The sequence below is a fragment of the Moschus berezovskii genome, chromosome 21 (genome assembly GCF_049115385.1).
Source record: "Moschus berezovskii isolate FMDL1 chromosome 21, NW_MosBer_1.0, whole genome shotgun sequence".
NCBI classification, from domain to species: Eukaryota; Metazoa; Chordata; class Mammalia; order Artiodactyla; family Moschidae; genus Moschus; species Moschus berezovskii.
The window spans coordinates 36,466,928-36,484,912 of record NC_142480.1 but is presented as its reverse complement, the minus strand read 5'-3'; the positions used below and the strand labels follow the sequence as shown (position 1 = coordinate 36,484,912).

At 52.2% G+C, this 17,985-nt stretch overlaps 1 protein-coding gene and 1 long non-coding RNA gene across 12 annotated transcripts in view; both read right to left on the bottom strand.

Moving 5' to 3' along the window:
• The window catches only part of LOC148774529 (uncharacterized), a 50,882-nt gene extending 49,053 nt beyond the window's left edge, over positions 1-1,829 (bottom strand). Inside the window, exon 1 of the long non-coding RNA XR_016035634.1 lies at positions 931-1,829. This is a non-coding gene — a long non-coding RNA (uncharacterized LOC148774529). The remainder of the gene's footprint in view (positions 1-930) is intronic.
• A 4,530-nt stretch (positions 1,830-6,359) lies between these two features.
• Positions 6,360-17,985, bottom strand: part of PPCDC (phosphopantothenoylcysteine decarboxylase) — a 30,179-nt gene continuing 18,553 nt past the window's right edge. For 5 of the 11 annotated variants that reach the window (XM_088829538.1, XM_055418130.2, XM_055418133.2 and 2 more), the window contains exons 4-6: positions 17,382-17,510; positions 13,621-13,789; positions 6,379-7,036 (exon numbers count right to left, since the gene is read on the bottom strand). In XM_088829538.1, coding sequence (XP_088685664.1) covers positions 6,945-7,036; positions 13,621-13,789; positions 17,382-17,510 — 390 coding nt within the window. In that variant the 3' untranslated portion in view covers positions 6,379-6,944. Of the gene's footprint in view, positions 7,037-12,629; positions 13,256-13,620; positions 13,790-17,381; positions 17,511-17,985 lie in introns of those variants that run through there. The other 6 variants (XM_055418128.2, XM_055418129.2, XM_088829541.1 and 3 more) reach the window with 5 other exon arrangements.

Genomic DNA, 17,985 nt, shown 5'->3' with positions numbered 1-17,985 from the left:
CTGTCCACACAGGTGATGGGAACACAGGGCAGCGGTTTGTTGGCTTCTCCTAGGTTCTGACTGAGTGGGGACTCCATGATGGAGCTGGAAGGTCCAGGGCACTAGAAAATATTCAGCATTCTGAAAAAAGTGACCTCAGATAGTCCAGCAGCAGCCAGTTCACAGGTCTGAGACCTCCACCATTTCCAATACCTGTTTTCCCCAAAGCAGTCTAAGCAGAACCACAGAACAAACCTAGAGCCCAGCCCAGGCTAGGCAGGGTCAGCTCCACCATCCGTGTGGCCTGAAACCCTGTGTTTGCGGGACATGTGTGGTGGGAAGGTGGACACTCTGTGCTCCATGAATGCGAGGGCTGAATCTATCTCACCCGTTAGGCTGGCAGGAGCCCTCTCTGCATCTCTGGTCCTTCGGCATCTGCTCCCAGCATAAGAGGCTCACTACCTCACATTTTCCACTCCATTCTCATAAGTCCTAAGTTCCAGAATGTTTCTCCCTCTATGGGGTTGAACTCTGCCTCCAGGAGATTCCTCAAAGGTCTGGGATATACCGGTCTCCCCAGGCTGCTTCTTCCTGTCCATCCAGTCTGGTACAGCGTGCTGGCTCTTATATGGCTATTAGGCAGTGGGGGCCCTGAAAGGATCCTAGCCCTTCAGGTACAGGAACAATCTCCTCCTTTGACCTGCATGCCATGCCACTATTAATACAGCCCAAACTTTGGGGGAAGCGATGTGCCTTGTTGTATGTTCACTTCAGCTCATAAGGGAGAAAGTTCTCATTTCATAGGCAGCTGCCTTGGTTTCCCACAGCCAACTGCTGTTGGCCCAGGCCCTATCCTGTTGGGCCTCTGCTCACCTTATTCCCTTCTACCCACTACCACCAGTTTGTGCCTTTGGTGAGTCACTTCACCTCCCCCAGCTTCAGTTTACTCACCACTAAGACGGGGATGGTAGCAGTGCGCACCTCACAGGATGACAGATGAAGTACAAGTCCTGTGTGCAAAGCGCCTAGCACACAGGGCCCGGCTCATGTGAGTCTCCTCCCCCGGAAGCGCGTGAGAGGGGCGTGTTCACCGCCCAAGACCTCTAAAGTCAGGTTCTCTGCACCAGGTGGGGCTCCTTGGCTGCAGGCAGAGTCGTGGGGGCGGGTAAGAGGTTTGGCTCTTACTGAAGGACTCCTTTGGGAATTCTCCAGTCTAGTCTAGTCCAGGACTATCTTTGCTCTCTGATGACCTCAGAGCCCCTTCATCCTCATTCCTCTTTCAGAGCCACAGGGAAAAGGCATACTTTACTGTCTGCACTTTCTAACCAAGTGAGCAAGGCTCTGAGGCTCGGCTGCACGGGGCATCCTCCCCTAATCCGGTCCTGGTGGCTGCCCATCCCAGGGGGCTCAGGCGCTGCCTCTTGAATGTGGCGGACAGGGGTCCAAGTCCTTGCTCTCCCTGTGCCTTGGTCAGCCTCCTCTATTAGAAAAGGCTTCCTTTCCCTCGTACCCCTCTTCCCTTGGAACTACCACCAGGGATGAATAAATGGAGAAAACCTGACATGATCCGAGAAGCCCCTGACTTTTGCCAGGTGGGCTTTGTCCGCTTCCTTGTGAGATGTGAGACTGTCGGTCAAGGCTGTATCTGGGCAGAAGCGAAGCAGGGGTTAGCCCCGGGCCACCAGAAAAACCCATCCTGTTCTCAAGGGGCTGGTACTTGAGGCAACAGTGAAAGCTCCTGAAGCATCTTCAGGACACATTTAAAGCCACAAATTGCACAATCCAGTACCTGAGCTTTCTTACTATTTCAAGGGTCAGTGCTGGCCCCACCCATACTGGTAAGCCCCTCCCACCGACTCTAGCCTACCTGGCCCCTTCCTCCTCAGACTAAACTGGTTAGCTTTGGGCTTTACAGAATCTGGGTCAAGTGTGCCTTCGGGCTCCAGGCCTTTGTACACACTGCACCTCAATCCTTCCATCCCTACTCTTTGCTAATGCCCACACCCTTAGAATTTAGCCCAGGTGGAATCTCCTCTGGGTTTCCCAGGTGGCTCAGATGGTAAAGAATCTGCCTTCAATGCAGGTTCAATTCCTGGGTTTGAGAAAATGCCCTGGAGGAGGGCATGGCAACCCACTCCAGTATTCTTGCCTGGAGAATCCCATGGACAGAGAAACCTGGTAGGCTACAGTCCATGGTGTTGCAGAGTCGGACACAACTGGGAGACTAACACTTTGGGAACTTCCTCTGAGGTCCTTCCTCACGCCTCAGACCACCCCTGCAGGCTGGGTGGACTGTTCTGCTGGGCTCCCTTGGCACCCTAGGCCTACTTACCTCCATCCCTTCCTCCCTCCCTGTTCCTTGATGATAGGGCTGGGCCTTTGGTCCAGGACAGTGTGTGGAACACAGAATCTGAGAAATGAATGGATATGGGGAGGTTGTGCATGTAGGAGAGGAAGGTGTATGGAAACTCTCTGCATTTTCCCCTCACTTTCCCTGTAAACTTAAAACTGCTCTAAAAAATGAAGTCTACTAATTTTTTTAAAAGATTTTTTATGAACGAAGAAACATGATCAGCCCTTGATTATGCAACATTAACTTGCAGAGGCCACAGGCTACTGTACTTGAGGGAAGTACCCCAGGCAGACTCGTCATCCCTTAGGGCAGGGACTTCTCTTCCCTTATCAGCCCTGCCAGCCCAGGTCTGAGAACACACAGGTGGTGTGTTCTGACTGGCGGGATGACCAGTGTCCAATTCCCTGCCCATCCACCTGTGATGCAATGAGTTAAGGAGCCTGCAAAGGTCATCTGAGGTTTGGACCGGGCCCTCCATTGTCTGTGTTATGGCTGCTGATCCATTCCTGGAATGTCAGGCTGGCTGGAGGACGGAGCAGGAACTAACCCCAAGGCTCACAAACCCGCCACATGTGCGTGACCTTGCAGGCTTTCTGCCCCCGACCTAGAGTATTCCTGCATCCTAGACACCACCCCCCAGTCTCTCCAGGAGCCCCAGAGGAACTGAGCTGGAAGGAAAAGGGGTTGATAGACCAGAGGGGACAGTCCTGACTCCAGGATACCTACCATTCAATTTCTCAGTGTTCCTGTTCACCAGTCATAGGCATGCAGCAACACAACAATGATTTTTCTTTTTTCCTAGAAATTCCGGCCTTGGCCACTGCCCCCTGGAGGTCCACGAAGATCAGGACAGGCTGCAGAAGCCTTTGGGGCCTCCACCCTGCCCCAGCACCCCAGTGTCCCCAGCCACTGCTCACGTGATGTGCTGGAAGAGGCCACACAGAGGCTGTCACACTCCAAGACTCAAGCCCTTTACCTCCGCCTCTCCAGTTGGTCTCTTTCTCTGGTATTCCTCCAAAGCCCTGAACCTGGGAGGCAGCGTGACTCACAGCAAGAACCAGAACTTGCAGCCAGCCAGATCTTCCCCACTTAAAAGCAGTGGGACCTTGAGAAAGTGAAGGGATGCTTTTGAGCCTCAGTCTGTTCATCTGTCAAATGGGATAATACACTCTCCCTTAGGGATTGCTATGAGGATTACATCATAAATGGTAGTTGTGACTTCACAGGGCATGGCTTCTGAACAGTCCTTCCTTCAGGTGCTCTGTGGTAGGGGGGCCACGCATCCTGGTTTTCCCAGGACAGTCCCACTTGATGCCTATTGTCCCGGCACATTTACTGCCCCTTTTCACTCTCAGAAAAGCCCGCCTTCGACAACAAGATGCATGTCAGCCTACTTGCGCCTCTCTCCATCCCCAGCTCAGGTCCAGGCCATGTGAGCAGCTTCACAACACTTTCTCCTTTCCCTTCTAAGAGGCCACGTTGGTATGCAGTTGGGAGGATTTCTATTTCCTTCTCTCTGAGCTTCAGGTTATTATTATTATTATTTTTAATGGGGATAGCAATGCCTATCTTGAAGGCTGCTTAGAGGATGAAATGAGATAAGGTAAGCAAAGCATGTATCTGGCACAGGTCAGGTGCTAGATAAACATGAGCACCCTTCCATGCCTTCCCTCCCTGGTTCCCATCATGCCAGCTTCCTCTCCTCCCCTCACTGTGGGGCTCTAGAGCTCAACTTCTCCACTACCGAAGACAGGGGTTTTCAGAAGCTCCCAGTGACATATGAGCCCCCAAGCCCTGATCTCTCCCCAAAATAAGAAATGATCTTCACCTCCACCCCCAAGCTCCCTTCAGGCCCTGAGGAGCATTCCAGCCTCTCCTTCCTGCGTGCATCCACGTGTTTCTGTGGGCGGCTTTCAAGCCAATCGCTATAGCCGGAAACCCTTCAGCCCTCATCTACCTTGCCCACACAAACAGAAGGCACCTTTGAACTCTCCCCCCTCCCCTTTTCCAGGAATCCAGAGGCCCCAGAAGGAGTCTGCGGGGCCTCCAGTCCCAGTGACCTGTTATCTGGGCCAGCAGGCAAACAGTAACCATGTCACTGTAGCAGATAAAGCTGCCATGAGGCCAGCCTGTTACAGCAAGTAACTGACATGCTCCTAGATCACACCTGGATTAGCAGCTGTCCTCCAAAGGCCCAGAAGTTCTCATCTCCCATCTGGCCCTTGCCCTCACAGCCGCCTACTGTGATACTGCTGGCATTCTTTTGCTATTAGACAGCTAGCAGCTCCCCTGGCCTGCTCCTTCCCCTTGCCTTGCCCCAGGCAGCACCAAGCCTGCCTCGAATATTATGGAATATTTGGTTCCACCAGGAAGCTCTTGGTGTAAACAAGCTGTCAGTCACTGGGAGCTGACTCTAGGGCTCTTTGTTCAGAGGCATCTGCGTGACATTTCGGATTTTCGTGCTGCCCAAGAAACCACAGTGCATGTATGAGGGAAGCTACAGGATGGGAAATGTAAAGAAGCAGCTGCTAAATTGGGACTGAAAAAAGGTATCTGGTGGTGGTAGTGGTGTGTGGCGGAGGGGGTGTTTCCACAGGCCCCAGGGAGGTAAATGCTAACGAGGATGGAAGTTCTGTTCTGCAGCGGCAGGAGTCTATTTGCACGTGGCTTCAGGGCAGAAAGAGAAACTGGCTGGGTGACCTTCACTTTCCCATCTATAAAATGGAATTAAATATACTAGTTGATTCTATTACGAGGCTTTGTGTTTAGAGTTCAGTGAAACTCTCAGCAGTATAAGGACCACACAACGCATACACATAACCCAGATATAATCCAGGGCTTCAAATGGCTCAATCCTGCAATGTCAACAACCAGAGAAGCACACTGGCAAAGAAATTTAAAAGATCTAGTATTCTAGTGATTTCCAGTGGGGGGAGGAAAGTGGGGAGGGAAAAGATAGGGATAGGGGATGAGGAGGTGCAAACTGAAACTATAAATCAGATTGGGACTTGGTCTTTTAACTGAGATCACTCCTGGTCTCAGAACTTAATGAAGTTCAAGTCCATGATGTCTCATCACAGAAAGAATTCAGTGAGAGACAGAGTGATAGGTAAGAAGTATTTAAAGAGAAACACACTCTAGAGTGTGGGCCATCTCAGAGGGCAAGAACAGCACCAGGATATCGGGTTGTCAGTTTTTATAGGGGTGGGTAGTTTTATAGGCTAATGAGTGGTAGGAATATTCGAGCTATTTTGAGGAAGGGGTAGGAGTTTCCAGGAACTGGGCCACTGCCTACTTTTGACCTTTGTGGTTGGCCTTACAACTGTCCTGGCCCCTGCAGCCATGTCATGCAGCATGCTAATGTGTTACAATGAGCTTATACTGAGGCTCAAGGTCAGTGGAAGTTGAGCTGTCCACCACCTTGAACCTACTTGGTTCTAATTAGTTTATGTCATATCCTTGAGCTATGATATTCTTTTAAAGGTTGTGCCCTGCCCCCTTCTCTCCTGTTTCAAAACTGTAGTGAAAGTCACTAAGTCGTGTCCGACTCTTTGAGACCCCATGAACTATACAGTTCATGGAATTCTCCAGGCCGGAATACGGGAGTGGGTAGCCTTTTCCTTCTCCAAGGGATCTTCCCAACCGAGGGATCAAACCCAGGCCTCCCTCATTGCAGGCAGATTCTTTACCAGCTGAGCCACAAGGGAAGCCCAAGAATACTGGAGTGGGTAGCCTATCCCTTCTCCAGTGGATCTTCCCTACCTGGGAATCGAAATGGGGTCTCCTGCATTGCAGGAGGATTCTTTACCAACTGAGCTATCAGGGAACTACAATGTATAAAATAAATAAGCCACAAGGATACGCTGTACAGCACAGAGAATATAGCCATTTTAAATAATAACTTTAAATGGAGTATAATCTATAAAAATACTGACTCACTGTGTTGTATCCCTGAAACCAATATTGTAAATCAACTATCAGTTCAGTTCAGTCGCTCAGTCGTGTCCAACTCTCCGCGACCCCATGAATCACAGCACTTCAATATAAATAAATAACCAATCTTTACTTGAGTTTCTTGAAGAATATTAAAGTCTGTCAAACTCACAGTCCTCAGCAAACTTCCTCAAAAATCCTTTTACTCCCCATCCCCACCTCCTTGTACCTCTTAGCAGTTTGGAAACTCTATTAAGTCAATTCCCGAACTGTAGCCCAACTTCTGGACAGCCTTCGTGGCTCTGCTGCCCTCCCTCCACTCGGCCCCTCTCAGCTCTTCAGGATGAAGCTCCCCAAGTCTCTGCTCCATGCTTTCCTTTTTTCTCCCTTTACCCATTACCAGAATTTGTCATGGTAAAGGCGACTCTGAGACCAACCCAAAAAGTAAGATTCCTTCCCCTTTCCTCCCATCTTCTCAGTTCTATATCTCAATCCGTTCTTTCCCAAATTCCACACCACAAAATGCTCAGGAACCATGAGGGCAGGCTGAACAATCCTGAGAGAAAGCACTGTGTTAAGCCGGTCTGGGGCTGGATCTTCGCTGTGGCGAGCCTCTAGTCGTGACGTGCTGGCTTCTCCTGTTGCAGAGCAGGGGCTCTAGCGTGTGCACGCTCAGGGCTCAGTGGTTGCGGTGTGTGGAGGTGCGCAGGCTTAGTCGCCCTGTGGCGTGTGAGACCTTGGTCCCTGCGTCAGGGATCGAACCAGCATCCCCTGTGTTAAAAGGAGGATTCTTAACCCCTGGGTCACCAGGGAAGTCCCAAAGCAAAATTCTTTTTAGTGGGTGGGGCTGGGAACCGTTCATAAGTCTTGCACCACCATGCGCACAGTTGTCATTCAGTTCTCCTTCCCCCTACTCGCCACAAGGACTGTGGTTTTAACACTTTCTGTGGTGCTGGTTTAGTTGCTCAGTCGTGTCTGACTCTTGAGACCCCATGGCCTATAGCCTACCAGGCTTCTCAGTCCATGGGATTCTCCAGGCAAAAATACTGGAGTGGGTTGCCATTTCCTTCTCCAGGGGATCTTCCCAACCCAGAGACTGAACCCAGATCTCCTGCACTGCAGGCAGATTCTTTACCAACTGAGCTACAAGGGAAGCCTGACACTTTAGTCTTGCTCATTTTCCTTCACATCATGAAGGAAAAAACTCACTTTGGCATCCCCTCCCTTTCCAGAACCATGAGTGTGGCCGAGGCCTTCAGCACAGCCTGGGTTCCCTGACTTAGCCTCTGGCTTCCTCCCCAACTCCAGCTTCTCAAGTCTCCAGTCTGTCCTGCATGTTCCATGCCGCAGATCTTTATCACACTCCACACTCACCATGGGGCTGCCCTGCTGCACAGCTCCTGACCCCCCAGCATGCAGAGTCCAGGACCCCATCAACACGTGGCAGTGTGTCTCCACCCTCTGCCTCTGTTCTCACTATGCTGGCCCTCCAGGGAGCACTAGCCTGAGTGCCACTCCCTCCCAAGGGCATCGCCTGGCTGCTTCTCAATTCTGAATCACGGCACTTAAGAGTCTATGTCACACAGTTTCACTTTTTATTTTCTCCATCACTTGATTGTTTTAACTGTTTTAAAGCCTTGAGTCTTCTTCCCATAAGACCATTAGCTCCTTGAGATCAGTTCAGTTCAGTTCAGTCGCTCAGTCGTGTCCGACTCTCCACGACCCCATGAATCACAGCACGCCAGGCCTCCCTGTCCATCACCAACTCCCGGAGTTCACTCAAACTCATGTCCACAGAGTCGGTGATGCCATCCAGCCATCTCATTCTCCGTCGTCCCCTTCTCCTCCCACCCCCAACCTTTCCCAGCATCAGTCTTTTCCAATGAGTGGGACCTCAAAAACTTACAAGGAGCACTCACGGATACTCAGAAGTCATCTTCCTCTATTAATAGCTCATGACAAGAAAAACAGACCATTTCTACTCCAAAGGCCTTGATGGAAATCTCCAGATACCCCTGCCAAGTCTTTTGCATCAACTCCCTGCCAAGTCATTTTTAAGAACTTCTGGATAAAGGGCAGAGGGAACCCTTTAAAAAATACATGTATTTATGGCTTTCATGGTGGATAATATATTCATCTGGCTCAAAACCTAACATGAAGTCAGCTGCCCACCTTTGTTTCTCAACCACTCAGCTCCCCTGCTGAGAAGCAAACAATGGACTGAATTGTTTTTCAATAGGTATTCTAGAAAATAGATCCTCATTTTCTCATTTTTTTTTTTTAATACACAAGCTAACATGCAATATATATTGTTCTCCATCTTGCGTTTTGTTTAATAATGTACCTCAGACATCTTCCCAGGTCAAACCTAGAGAGCTTCCTCACTGTGGCTGCGTGATGTTCCAGTGCAAGGATGACCCTGATTTTTTTTAACCAACTTTTAAAAAAATATATTTATTTGGCTGGGTCGAGCCTTAGTTGCAGCGCGCAGGATCTTTGCTGCCTCGTGCAGGATCTTTCGTCGCGGTATCTGTACTCTAGTTGTGGCACGTGGGTTCAGTAGTTGTAGCGTTCTGGCTTCAGTTGCTCCGCGGCATGTGGGATCTCAGTTCCCTGACCAGGGATCGATAACCACGTCCCCTGCACTGCAAGGCCGGTTCTTGACCACTGGACCACTAGGTAAGTCCCACATTAACCAACCTTGTTACTAGATGGCGAGTGTTTCCAGTCCTTGACTACCATATGCAATGCTTCCGTAATAGACTTGTTCAGACAAAATGTCACACTGAAATGAGTTTTCAGAATTGAGAAGCAGACAGGCAATGCCTTTTGGAGGGAGTGGCACTCAGGCTGGTGCTCCCTGGAGGGCCAGCGTAGTGAGAACAGAGGCAGAGGGTGGAGACACACTGCCACGTGCTGATGTGGGTACCCGGGTGGGGTCCTGGACTCTGCATGCTGGCGGGGCGGGGGGGGGTGGTCAGGAGCTGTGCAGCAGGGCAGCCTCATGGTAAGCGTGGAGTGTAGTAAAGATCTGCGGCATGGCACATGCAGGACAGATTGGAGACTTGAGAAGCTGGAGTCGGGGAGGAAGCCAGAGGCTAAGTCAGGGAAGCCAGGCTATGGTGAAGGCCTCAGCCACACCGTGGTTCTGGAAAGGGAGGGGATTTCTAGCTGAAATGAGGGTTTTCAACTTACTAGGTTGGTGAAGGTGAGGAAGTGGCACCCTCGTACTTTGCTGGTAGGAGTGTAAGTTGATAGAAGCTCTTTGGAGATCTTCCCAACCCAGGGATCGAGCCCAGGCTCTTGTCTCCTGCATTGGCAGGTGGATTCCTTACCACTGTGCCATTTGGGAACCTCGCCTTTGGGCTACTGCTAGGTGGAATTGTTTTTCTGTAGTCAAATTTATCAGTCTTTGCTTTTATGGCTCCTAGGTTGGGTGCCAAAGGAGCAAGACAGCCCCTCCTTCATCCTCCTCCAGCCCCCAACACACAACTTTTAAAAATTCTGCCTGTACAAAAAGCTTGGAATGACTTGCCAGGTTTTGTGAGGAACAGGACAACCCCTGCCTTCCAGGAGATCCCAGTTTCAGGGAGACACAGACTCACTATTGCAATTCCACAGTAAAATAAGTAACACGGGGCACAATGGGAGCCTGGGCTAGGACCACCGAATCCTGCCTGAGTTGGCCAGGCAAGGCTTTCCAAAGGCAGTGGCATCCAGGTAAATCTGGAGGTGTGCGGGAAGCAGCCAGGAGAAGAATGGTCTTCCAGTAAGAGTGGAAAAGCATATGCAAAGGTAAGAAGCAACAGGCCTCAGCCAAGGCTGTCCTGTCTGGCAAGGAGACAGGGAGCCCCGCAGGGTTGGTGTGTGATAGGGGCGGAGCTAGGAAGTAGACAGGGGCCAGATCACAGAGGGCCAAGAGGATACTGCCTGGAAGTCAGGGAAGGTGGCAGGGGGACACATCAGCTGTGTGGAGGATGAGCTGGACTTGGTCCAGAGCAGAGGCAGGGCCTCAGAGGCTTCTGCCTCTTGCCCAGTAGGAGCCATGGCAGCCTAGAGAGACTCCAAACAACAGCGAGAATTTCAGACCAAATGTTCTATTCTGCTAAGCTTCCAGAATTCTATAAAAATCATCAGCGAAGCTAGCACCTTCTCTGAGAAACAGGCCTACCCAAGATGATGACAACTTCAAGAGCTTTTTCCTGGGAGAAGGCAGTGGTTGTCACTCTGACCTCAGCACCCCACTGGCAAATGGGGTAAATGCAGCTAGGGCCCTAACTGCCCTCTCCTCTGCTCCAGCATGGCTCAGGGAACAGGTGGGCTCTTCAGCCCCTGCCCATTCATCCAGATCCTCATTCCTTCAGAATGCAGGACTGCCACGATGGAGTGGTGGACTCCCAGCTGGCCCACGTCCCTGGGACACCTCTTTCCTTCCAGTCAACAAGGCTCAGTCCTGCTCTGAGCAGTCAGACAGGCCTATGAACTTCTCTACTCCTGTGACATTTAAAACAGGCATCTTGTAGCAGGTTTCCTGAGCAACTGTCCTCCCTAAAGTGCTCAGCACAGAGCCTTGCACACAGCAAACATTCTGCAGCACTTTCTGTTAAAACTGGAAGTCTCAGGGGACGTCCTTCGTGGTCCTGGGCTTAAGACTCCAAGCTTCCAATGCAGGGGGCATGGGTTCCATCCCTGGTTGGCGAACTAAGATTCCACATGCTGTATGCAACGTGGACAAAAAGGTATTTTTAAAAACTGGAAGTCTCACCATTCATTAGGTTGCTGAGGGAAAGGAAGGGTGATGTGGACAGAAGGAAGTCAGAATCCACTTAAACAGAACTTTGGGACTGCCTCTGGATTTCAGTTATCCAGAGTCTCTCTATGCCCGACCCCCAACCCAGCAAAAGAAGTTGGTTCTTTTCTTTAGTGCCCTAAGGCAATTTTATCCCAAAGGATGACTTGGTCAAGTGCTACAGAGATAAAGGCTCTTGGAGGCTGCTGGAGGCAGCTTGGTTACCAACAGCAGGCCTCCTGTTGTTCAGTCGCTCAACCGTGTATGACTCTTTGCGACCCCATGGGCTGCAGCACACCAGGCTTCCCTGTCCGCCATCTCCCAGAGTCTACCGGAGCTTGCTCAAACTCATGTCCATTGAGTCGGTGGTGCCATCCAACCATCTCATCCTCTGTCGTTCCCTTCTCCTCCTGCCCGCAATCTTTCCTAGCATCAGGGTCTTTTCCAATGAGTAGGCTCTTCGAATCAGGTGGTCAAAGTATTGGAGCTTCAGCTTCAGTATCAGTCCTTTCAATGAATATTCATGGTTGATTTCCTTTAGGATTGACTGGTTTGATCTCCTTGTAGTCCAAGGGACTCGCAAGAGTCTTCTCCAACACCACATTTCAAAAGCATCAATTTTTTGGTGCTCAGCCTTCTTTATGGTCCAACTTGGGGCCCTTCCAAGGCATTTCTACCCTTCACCGTTCTGAGGGCATGCAAGGGGGTACCCACTCATACCAGCCTGGAGGGCCAGAAGCCAGCCCCAACCTCAGCTCCAGTCAAACAAGCTCCTCCCCACGCAGCCACCAGAGAGCAGTGGGTCAAAGGCAGGGTAGCGGAGGGCTCCTGGGGCAGAGCTTGTCATCTCTGGAGTATGCTGCTGTGCAGGCAGGCACAGACAGAGGCCCCATCTCAGGCACAGCAAAGCTCATGAGGACGACACCAGGAAGCAAGGGGCCTGGGTTCCAGGGCAGGTTCCAACCCTGCTGGCTGTGTGCCTGTCACTTATATAAAGTGCACATCCGCTTACAGTCCACGATTTTGTTTTTCCTAAAATGACACGGTCTATTTCAGTAAACGTTAGAAAAGCTCACTGGTATGAATACATATCTAGTTTTAACTTCCATTTTATTTGACATTTACTATGTGAGAGGCAGTAAAAGTATTAGTCGTTTTAGTCACGTCCAACTCTTTGCAACCCCATGGACTGTAGACTGCTAGGCTCCTCTATCCAGAGGACGCCCCAGGCAAGAATACTAGAGTGGGTTGCCATGTCCTCCTCCAGGGTGAAAGGCAGTAAGGTGGGCATTTTATACACATTCTCTTATTAAGTCCTCTCAACAACTCCATGAGAATAGGATAATACAGATAAGGCAAGTGAGGGTCAGAAAGGCTGAGCCCCAAGCCAAGGTCCCACTGCTGGCATGCAGCAGAGCTGGGATCAGAATGAGAGGATGTCTGGTTTCAGAGTCCTTTGCCCCAAACCACCATATGATGCAAGGACTAAGGAGTGCTGGTCAGTTGCCAGCCTAGACCCTTCCCCAGCCTCTGACCTCTAAAACCACAGACCGGCTGCAAAGGAAGGACAGTCTCTCAGAAGGTCACTTTTCTTTATTCTCAATCATCCCAATCTCACAGCATGGTCTGTGGGAAATCTCAAGGTCTGGCCAGCTCGCAGGCTTCCCTGTGCCCACCAAGGAGGGCCTGAAGCTCCACAGGCCCAGGGTCTTTAGTTGATGCTGTGGTGTCGTTAAGTCGCTCCTTCTAAAAGCAGGTCCTGGGCACGACGTCGGATCAAAGTTTCTCAGTCACTCCTAGGTCCCCTTCCCAGAGCACAGGCACACTTCCACAGCTTGTCCTCTGGCTTGCTGTGCCCATCCTAAGAAAAGGTGGGGAGGAACTCGGGAAAGCAGGTGTCTCCTGGTTGGAAGAAGCTGGGACCTGGGCCTTTGGTCTACTTTGACCTGGGGTAGGTCATGGCCCTTGGGAGGCTCCAGAGCAGGCCCAGGCCAGACCACTACTCAGCAAAAGCAGAAGTCTTCACCATATTTTGGCAAAGTCCACTTTCTTCACCGACTTGGCCTAAAAACACCTCCTGAGTTCAGAGGGCCACGGGTGACAGAAATCCTGGGTTCAACTCTGCTGGAAGCCGCTGTGCTGGGACAGGACTTCTTTCACTTTGTCTACAATGGTGCCCACCTCAGCCATGGCCCCCAGACCTAGGGAGCAGAGTTCTTCTGTGGCCCTGCAGACTGGGGCAGGGGACAATCCCCCACTCACCCCTGCCCAGCGCTCCCCAAGTGTGCCACCCAGAGCCCAGTGCCTGAGAAGGCCAGGACCAGGCATGAGCCAGATCCATTGAGTCCCATCAGAGACACCCCGCGAGGACAGGCCCCAGGAATGGTTACAGCAACCACCTTGAACTGTTTGGGCTGCACGCCAGGGAGGATACTGGGCACATTACCTAACAACTCCAAGAGGGAGGAATTACCACTTCCATTTCCCAGATGAGAGAGCTGAGCTGGGATATGAGGCTGGGATATGAGGCTGTGGGAATGAGCTGTGAGCCTGGCCAGACACCCACCTTGGTCTCCACAGACCAGCTTCTTGGCCACACAGGGGATCTCGATGTAGCCGAAGGCCTTGAGCTGGCCCACCTGCTGTTCGGTGATGGGGTGCTCCCACATGGCGGTGTTCATCGCCGGGCAGAAGAGCAGGGGTTTGCTGCGGTCCCAGGCCCGGATGACACAGGTCTGTGAAGAAGGAGGGGCGTGCCTGCTGCTCTGCCTGCTACCCCTCCCCAGACTTCCCAAATGTCACCCTCCGCTTCTGGGTCACAGCTAGCTGTGGGCTTGAGGTGACTGGGGGCCACTGTCTGCTGTCTCATTACTTCGAGGATATGTCTCTGGGTCCCCCTCACCTCCCCCTAGGCTCTGACACAGGGCCCTGTCAGGAGCTGCTCCACTAACACTGGCCATGGCCCAGCCAACTCCAAGCACACCTCCACTTCTGGGTAGAAAGGGCTCCTGGTGCCCAAGCATCTGTCTTCTCTACAGCCAGCCATACCACGGAGCAGCTCTTGCAAAGCTGAGGACCAGGCTGCCCGGCAGGTGGGCCCATCTACCCCACACTAGCTCTACTTGAGGCCAACTAAAGTGTGGCCATTAGAACAGCTTCCACAGGACCAAACCCTCTCCCACATGTTATCTCATGAGCCCGCACTGTGACCCTGTAAAGAAGCTGCTGTCCCATTTCACCGAGGGAAGTTGCACTTCCAGGAGGTGAGCCATTACCCAAGGTGACACCCAGACAATGATCTGGGGTGAAGCTTTGCAGAACACCCATGCCGTCCTCCACTGCCTTTGTGCAGTTTCACTACCTCCCGGTGTCAGGCCCCTCCAAGTCAATACCAGAGCAGCTATGAAAAGGACAGACCAGCTCACAGACTCTTCAGCACTGTGAGCTTTGCAATCACATGGACCTGGGTTCAAATCTTGCTGTGCTCTCTGCTGTGACTAGGCATGAGAACTTGAACAAGTCCTTTCATGACAGGAGTCTGAGGTTCCTCTCTGCAAAAGCCCTCTCCCTGGGTGGTCGTGAGGATGGATGGGGAGAATGCTTATAAAGCTCTCTGCACAGGCCTGGCACAAATACAGGCTCCAGAAATAGTAGGTCCTGTTATTATTACAGACAGGCTCCCTGGTCCAGGGGCTGCCTCGGAGGGAAATAAGCTCAGGGGCCCAGAGCAGTGCACTCCCCTGGGCTCTGACTGCTCCAGGCACCTCTGCCTGGGCTGTGGGCCCCTGAGGGAGCCAGTGATGGGCACACCCCTTCCCTGAAGGGGAGCTGTCTGGGAAAAGAGGGGGAGTCCAGAGAACAATGCCACAGACAGGCCAGGGAAAATGCCTGCCCTCCTCAAGGCCCCTGCCCTCTCCTGCGACAGGAAGGAAGCAGGTCAGCACACAGCCTCAGGCCCTGGCTGTTCGCGTCATCTCAGACACAGCGTTTGTTTCCCCACCAAGTCCTCGCGGTGAGGCAACCCGGCTGTGAGTGGACAGTTTCAATCCACACTTCCTCTTGGCCCCGTGCCACCGGCTGCTTCTGCAGAAGCCGTGAGCATACCTAGAGGAGTCCCCTGACTCCGTGTGAGGTGGCTGGTGGCAGGGCTGGAGTTTCTAAATGCCCTCAAAGCAAAGCACACCCACCAGAGCAGAAACTTAAGCCCTCTGTGCCCCACACGTCTCCAGCTTTTCCCATCTCATCACAAAGCTCAGCGCTTCCCAGACAAACCACAGCTCCACCAAACCTTCTGGCAGCAGGAGATTGAAAGGAGGCATCAGTTCCCATGGTCATTTCTGTTTGGCCAATGCTGTATGTAGCACCTCAGGCTCTGCTCCTGGGAATCCGCTTGGGCGGAGAGAAGTCCTGGCTCTGGGATAGGAGACCAGCTGCCAGATAGACGGGTGACCCAGGGAAGTTATCTCCTTTTTTTGGATCTGCTTGGTTATTTAGCACAAAGAAAGGCCAGAGCCTGAGTGGGCCAGAGGACAGAGAGAGATGCACGTCACCCAGGCCTAGGGCCCAGAGACTGGGAATGTAGATTCATACCTAGCACATGGCTCCAGGGCACCCCAAGATCTAGACAGTGTGCATCCCAATTTCAGAGAGAAGTTTTGAAGGAGGGGGGAAGCAGGGCAAGCTCCTTTGGGAGAATATAAGGAAAAAACATTTTTCGAGAGAGAACAGAGCCACAGACCATGATGACAACAGCTTAAACTTTGTAGGATATGCGGTTCTTTGAAATACTTGCACCTTCAAGTGAAACCTTTAAGGCAAAGGGCCTCAGGCCTGGTCTTGGGAACATATTCTACTGCTCAGTCAACTCAGTAGGAGGGAACTCCAAAGATTCCAGGGAGCACTGGCAGCTCTGAAAAAAAGAGGAAAGCAGAGCTTTCGGGAGTGAGCAAGGAGCTCTCAGAGAGTTGGCCGAGGCCGGGGCTTAGCTCCTAGAGGTCAATGTGCCTTGTCACATCAGTTGGCTGCTGACCAGCCAGAGGAAAGCCTGGACATTTGGTGAGATGATACTGATTACACACAGTGCTGACGCACTTAGATGAAAGTGACCAGGAGCCTGACCTGTTCTGATGTCCTGTCAACCAGGCACCAGCCCCACCGGGAGGCATTCTTGACAACACGGCCCAAGCCTGCCCTCCTCTGCACTCCCCCGCCCCTGCTCCTGCCACACGATCTGTGTGTTGCTCTTCTTCTGATCACCTGTGCTCTAATTCAAATGATGCTTAAATCACTAGCAGCTTCTTCGAGAAATACCTTAAGCGCCCATCAACAAGCAAAGAGACTAACCCCCTACCTAACCCCCCAAAACCTCGACTCAGCTTTGTTAGTGACTTCATCATATTAAACTCTGAAAAAACCTTCTGCTATTAGCTGAAGCAAAATTACTGATTATCTCACACATGCAATAAGCCTTTACTGAATGCCTGCTGTATGCCCAATACTGTGCAACATGGTGATTCCATTGTCAAAGGACTGACATACCACATACCAGAGCATAGGCCAAAAACCCTCTCCTTCCAGACTGTCAGCTCCCTGTGTCCCATGCGTCTGTCCACATAGGGCCTGGTCCCTGGCAGGTAAAAGCTGGATGAATGAGGGAAGGGGGGTGATATGAAAGAGGTGGGAAGGATAGGGAACACAACCAGTCTTCCCAGGATGCTCACGTAAACAAAGGCTCCTTAAGGACAGCAGCTCCCTGGAGGTCCTTCAGGCTGAAGGTGATCCCTACGCTACAGCTGGCCTTCTCTTCCTCTCCTCCCCCTCAAGTCTCTTGCCCTGTCTCCTTTCTTCCCCTTTAATTTTCCACAATTTCAGGGAAACTACCTCTCAGCCTTGTGGTTAAAAGTACAGGAGAGATAAGTGTGCCTGGGAGATCCATGAGGAAGTAAACACTCTTATCTGTTTGCCCCCATGGATACCCAGGTCCTAGTGGGAAGGCAGAGCTAAGGGGGACCGGCAACAGAGCTGGGCAGGGAGGCCAGCGGGAAAGCATGTGGAGGGCAGCCCATGGACATAAGCACCCCAGGGGCCTGAGAGGTGGACACCTCAGAGAGCACTCACAAGTCAAGTCCACCCAACGGGACCCAGGCCATCTGGCCACCTGCCGGAGCACAGGTAAGGCCAGGTGGAGGGTGGTCCAGGGGACTGTGTTCTGAGCAAACCAGCCCACCATACAGGGATTCCCAGGTGAGAAGACTGTCCAGGGGAAGGCTGCAGCTAGCACACGAGAGCACAGCCCTGGGAGGGAGGCAGGCCCAGCGAGTCACTCACAAGCAAGTTGTCACAGATGCCACTGGCCACCTTCCCCAGAGTGTTGGCATCAAGGGGCGCCACCAGCATGAGGTCTGCCCACCTCCGCAGGTCAATGTGGAGAACCGGGTCGGATCGGCACTTCCACATCTGGCAGAGCGAAGGAAGTAGGGTCACTGGGCCGGCCACTCTCAGAGTGGAGGGAGGAGGGGCCGGAGCGGTTTGAGGGCTGACACACCTGGGACACTGAGTCAGGAACCCAAGGGAGACCACCCGAACGCTCCCCACCCCAGTTCACTGCCACCCCTTTTGCAGCTACGCTGGTGAACCCTGGCTGTGGCACCAACGGCCTGAGAGAAACCAGGCCTGAGGAAACAAACGCCCCTTGTCTCTCTGAGCTATTCCCTTTATGGTTTGGTTTTCAAGAGAACTGACATCTGGCAGGGAAGTCCTGGCCTGTCTGCTTGAGGCGGATGCTTGGGTTGTCCAAGCCAGTGGAAAGCCTCTGGGCGGTGAGAAATGGAGGGGGCGGGGTGGGGGAGACAGGCCAGCCAGAAATGTTCTAGGCTGAGAATGTTTAAAAATGCCTGGCAGGGCACCCCTGTGGGGCCCACACTTGACGTCT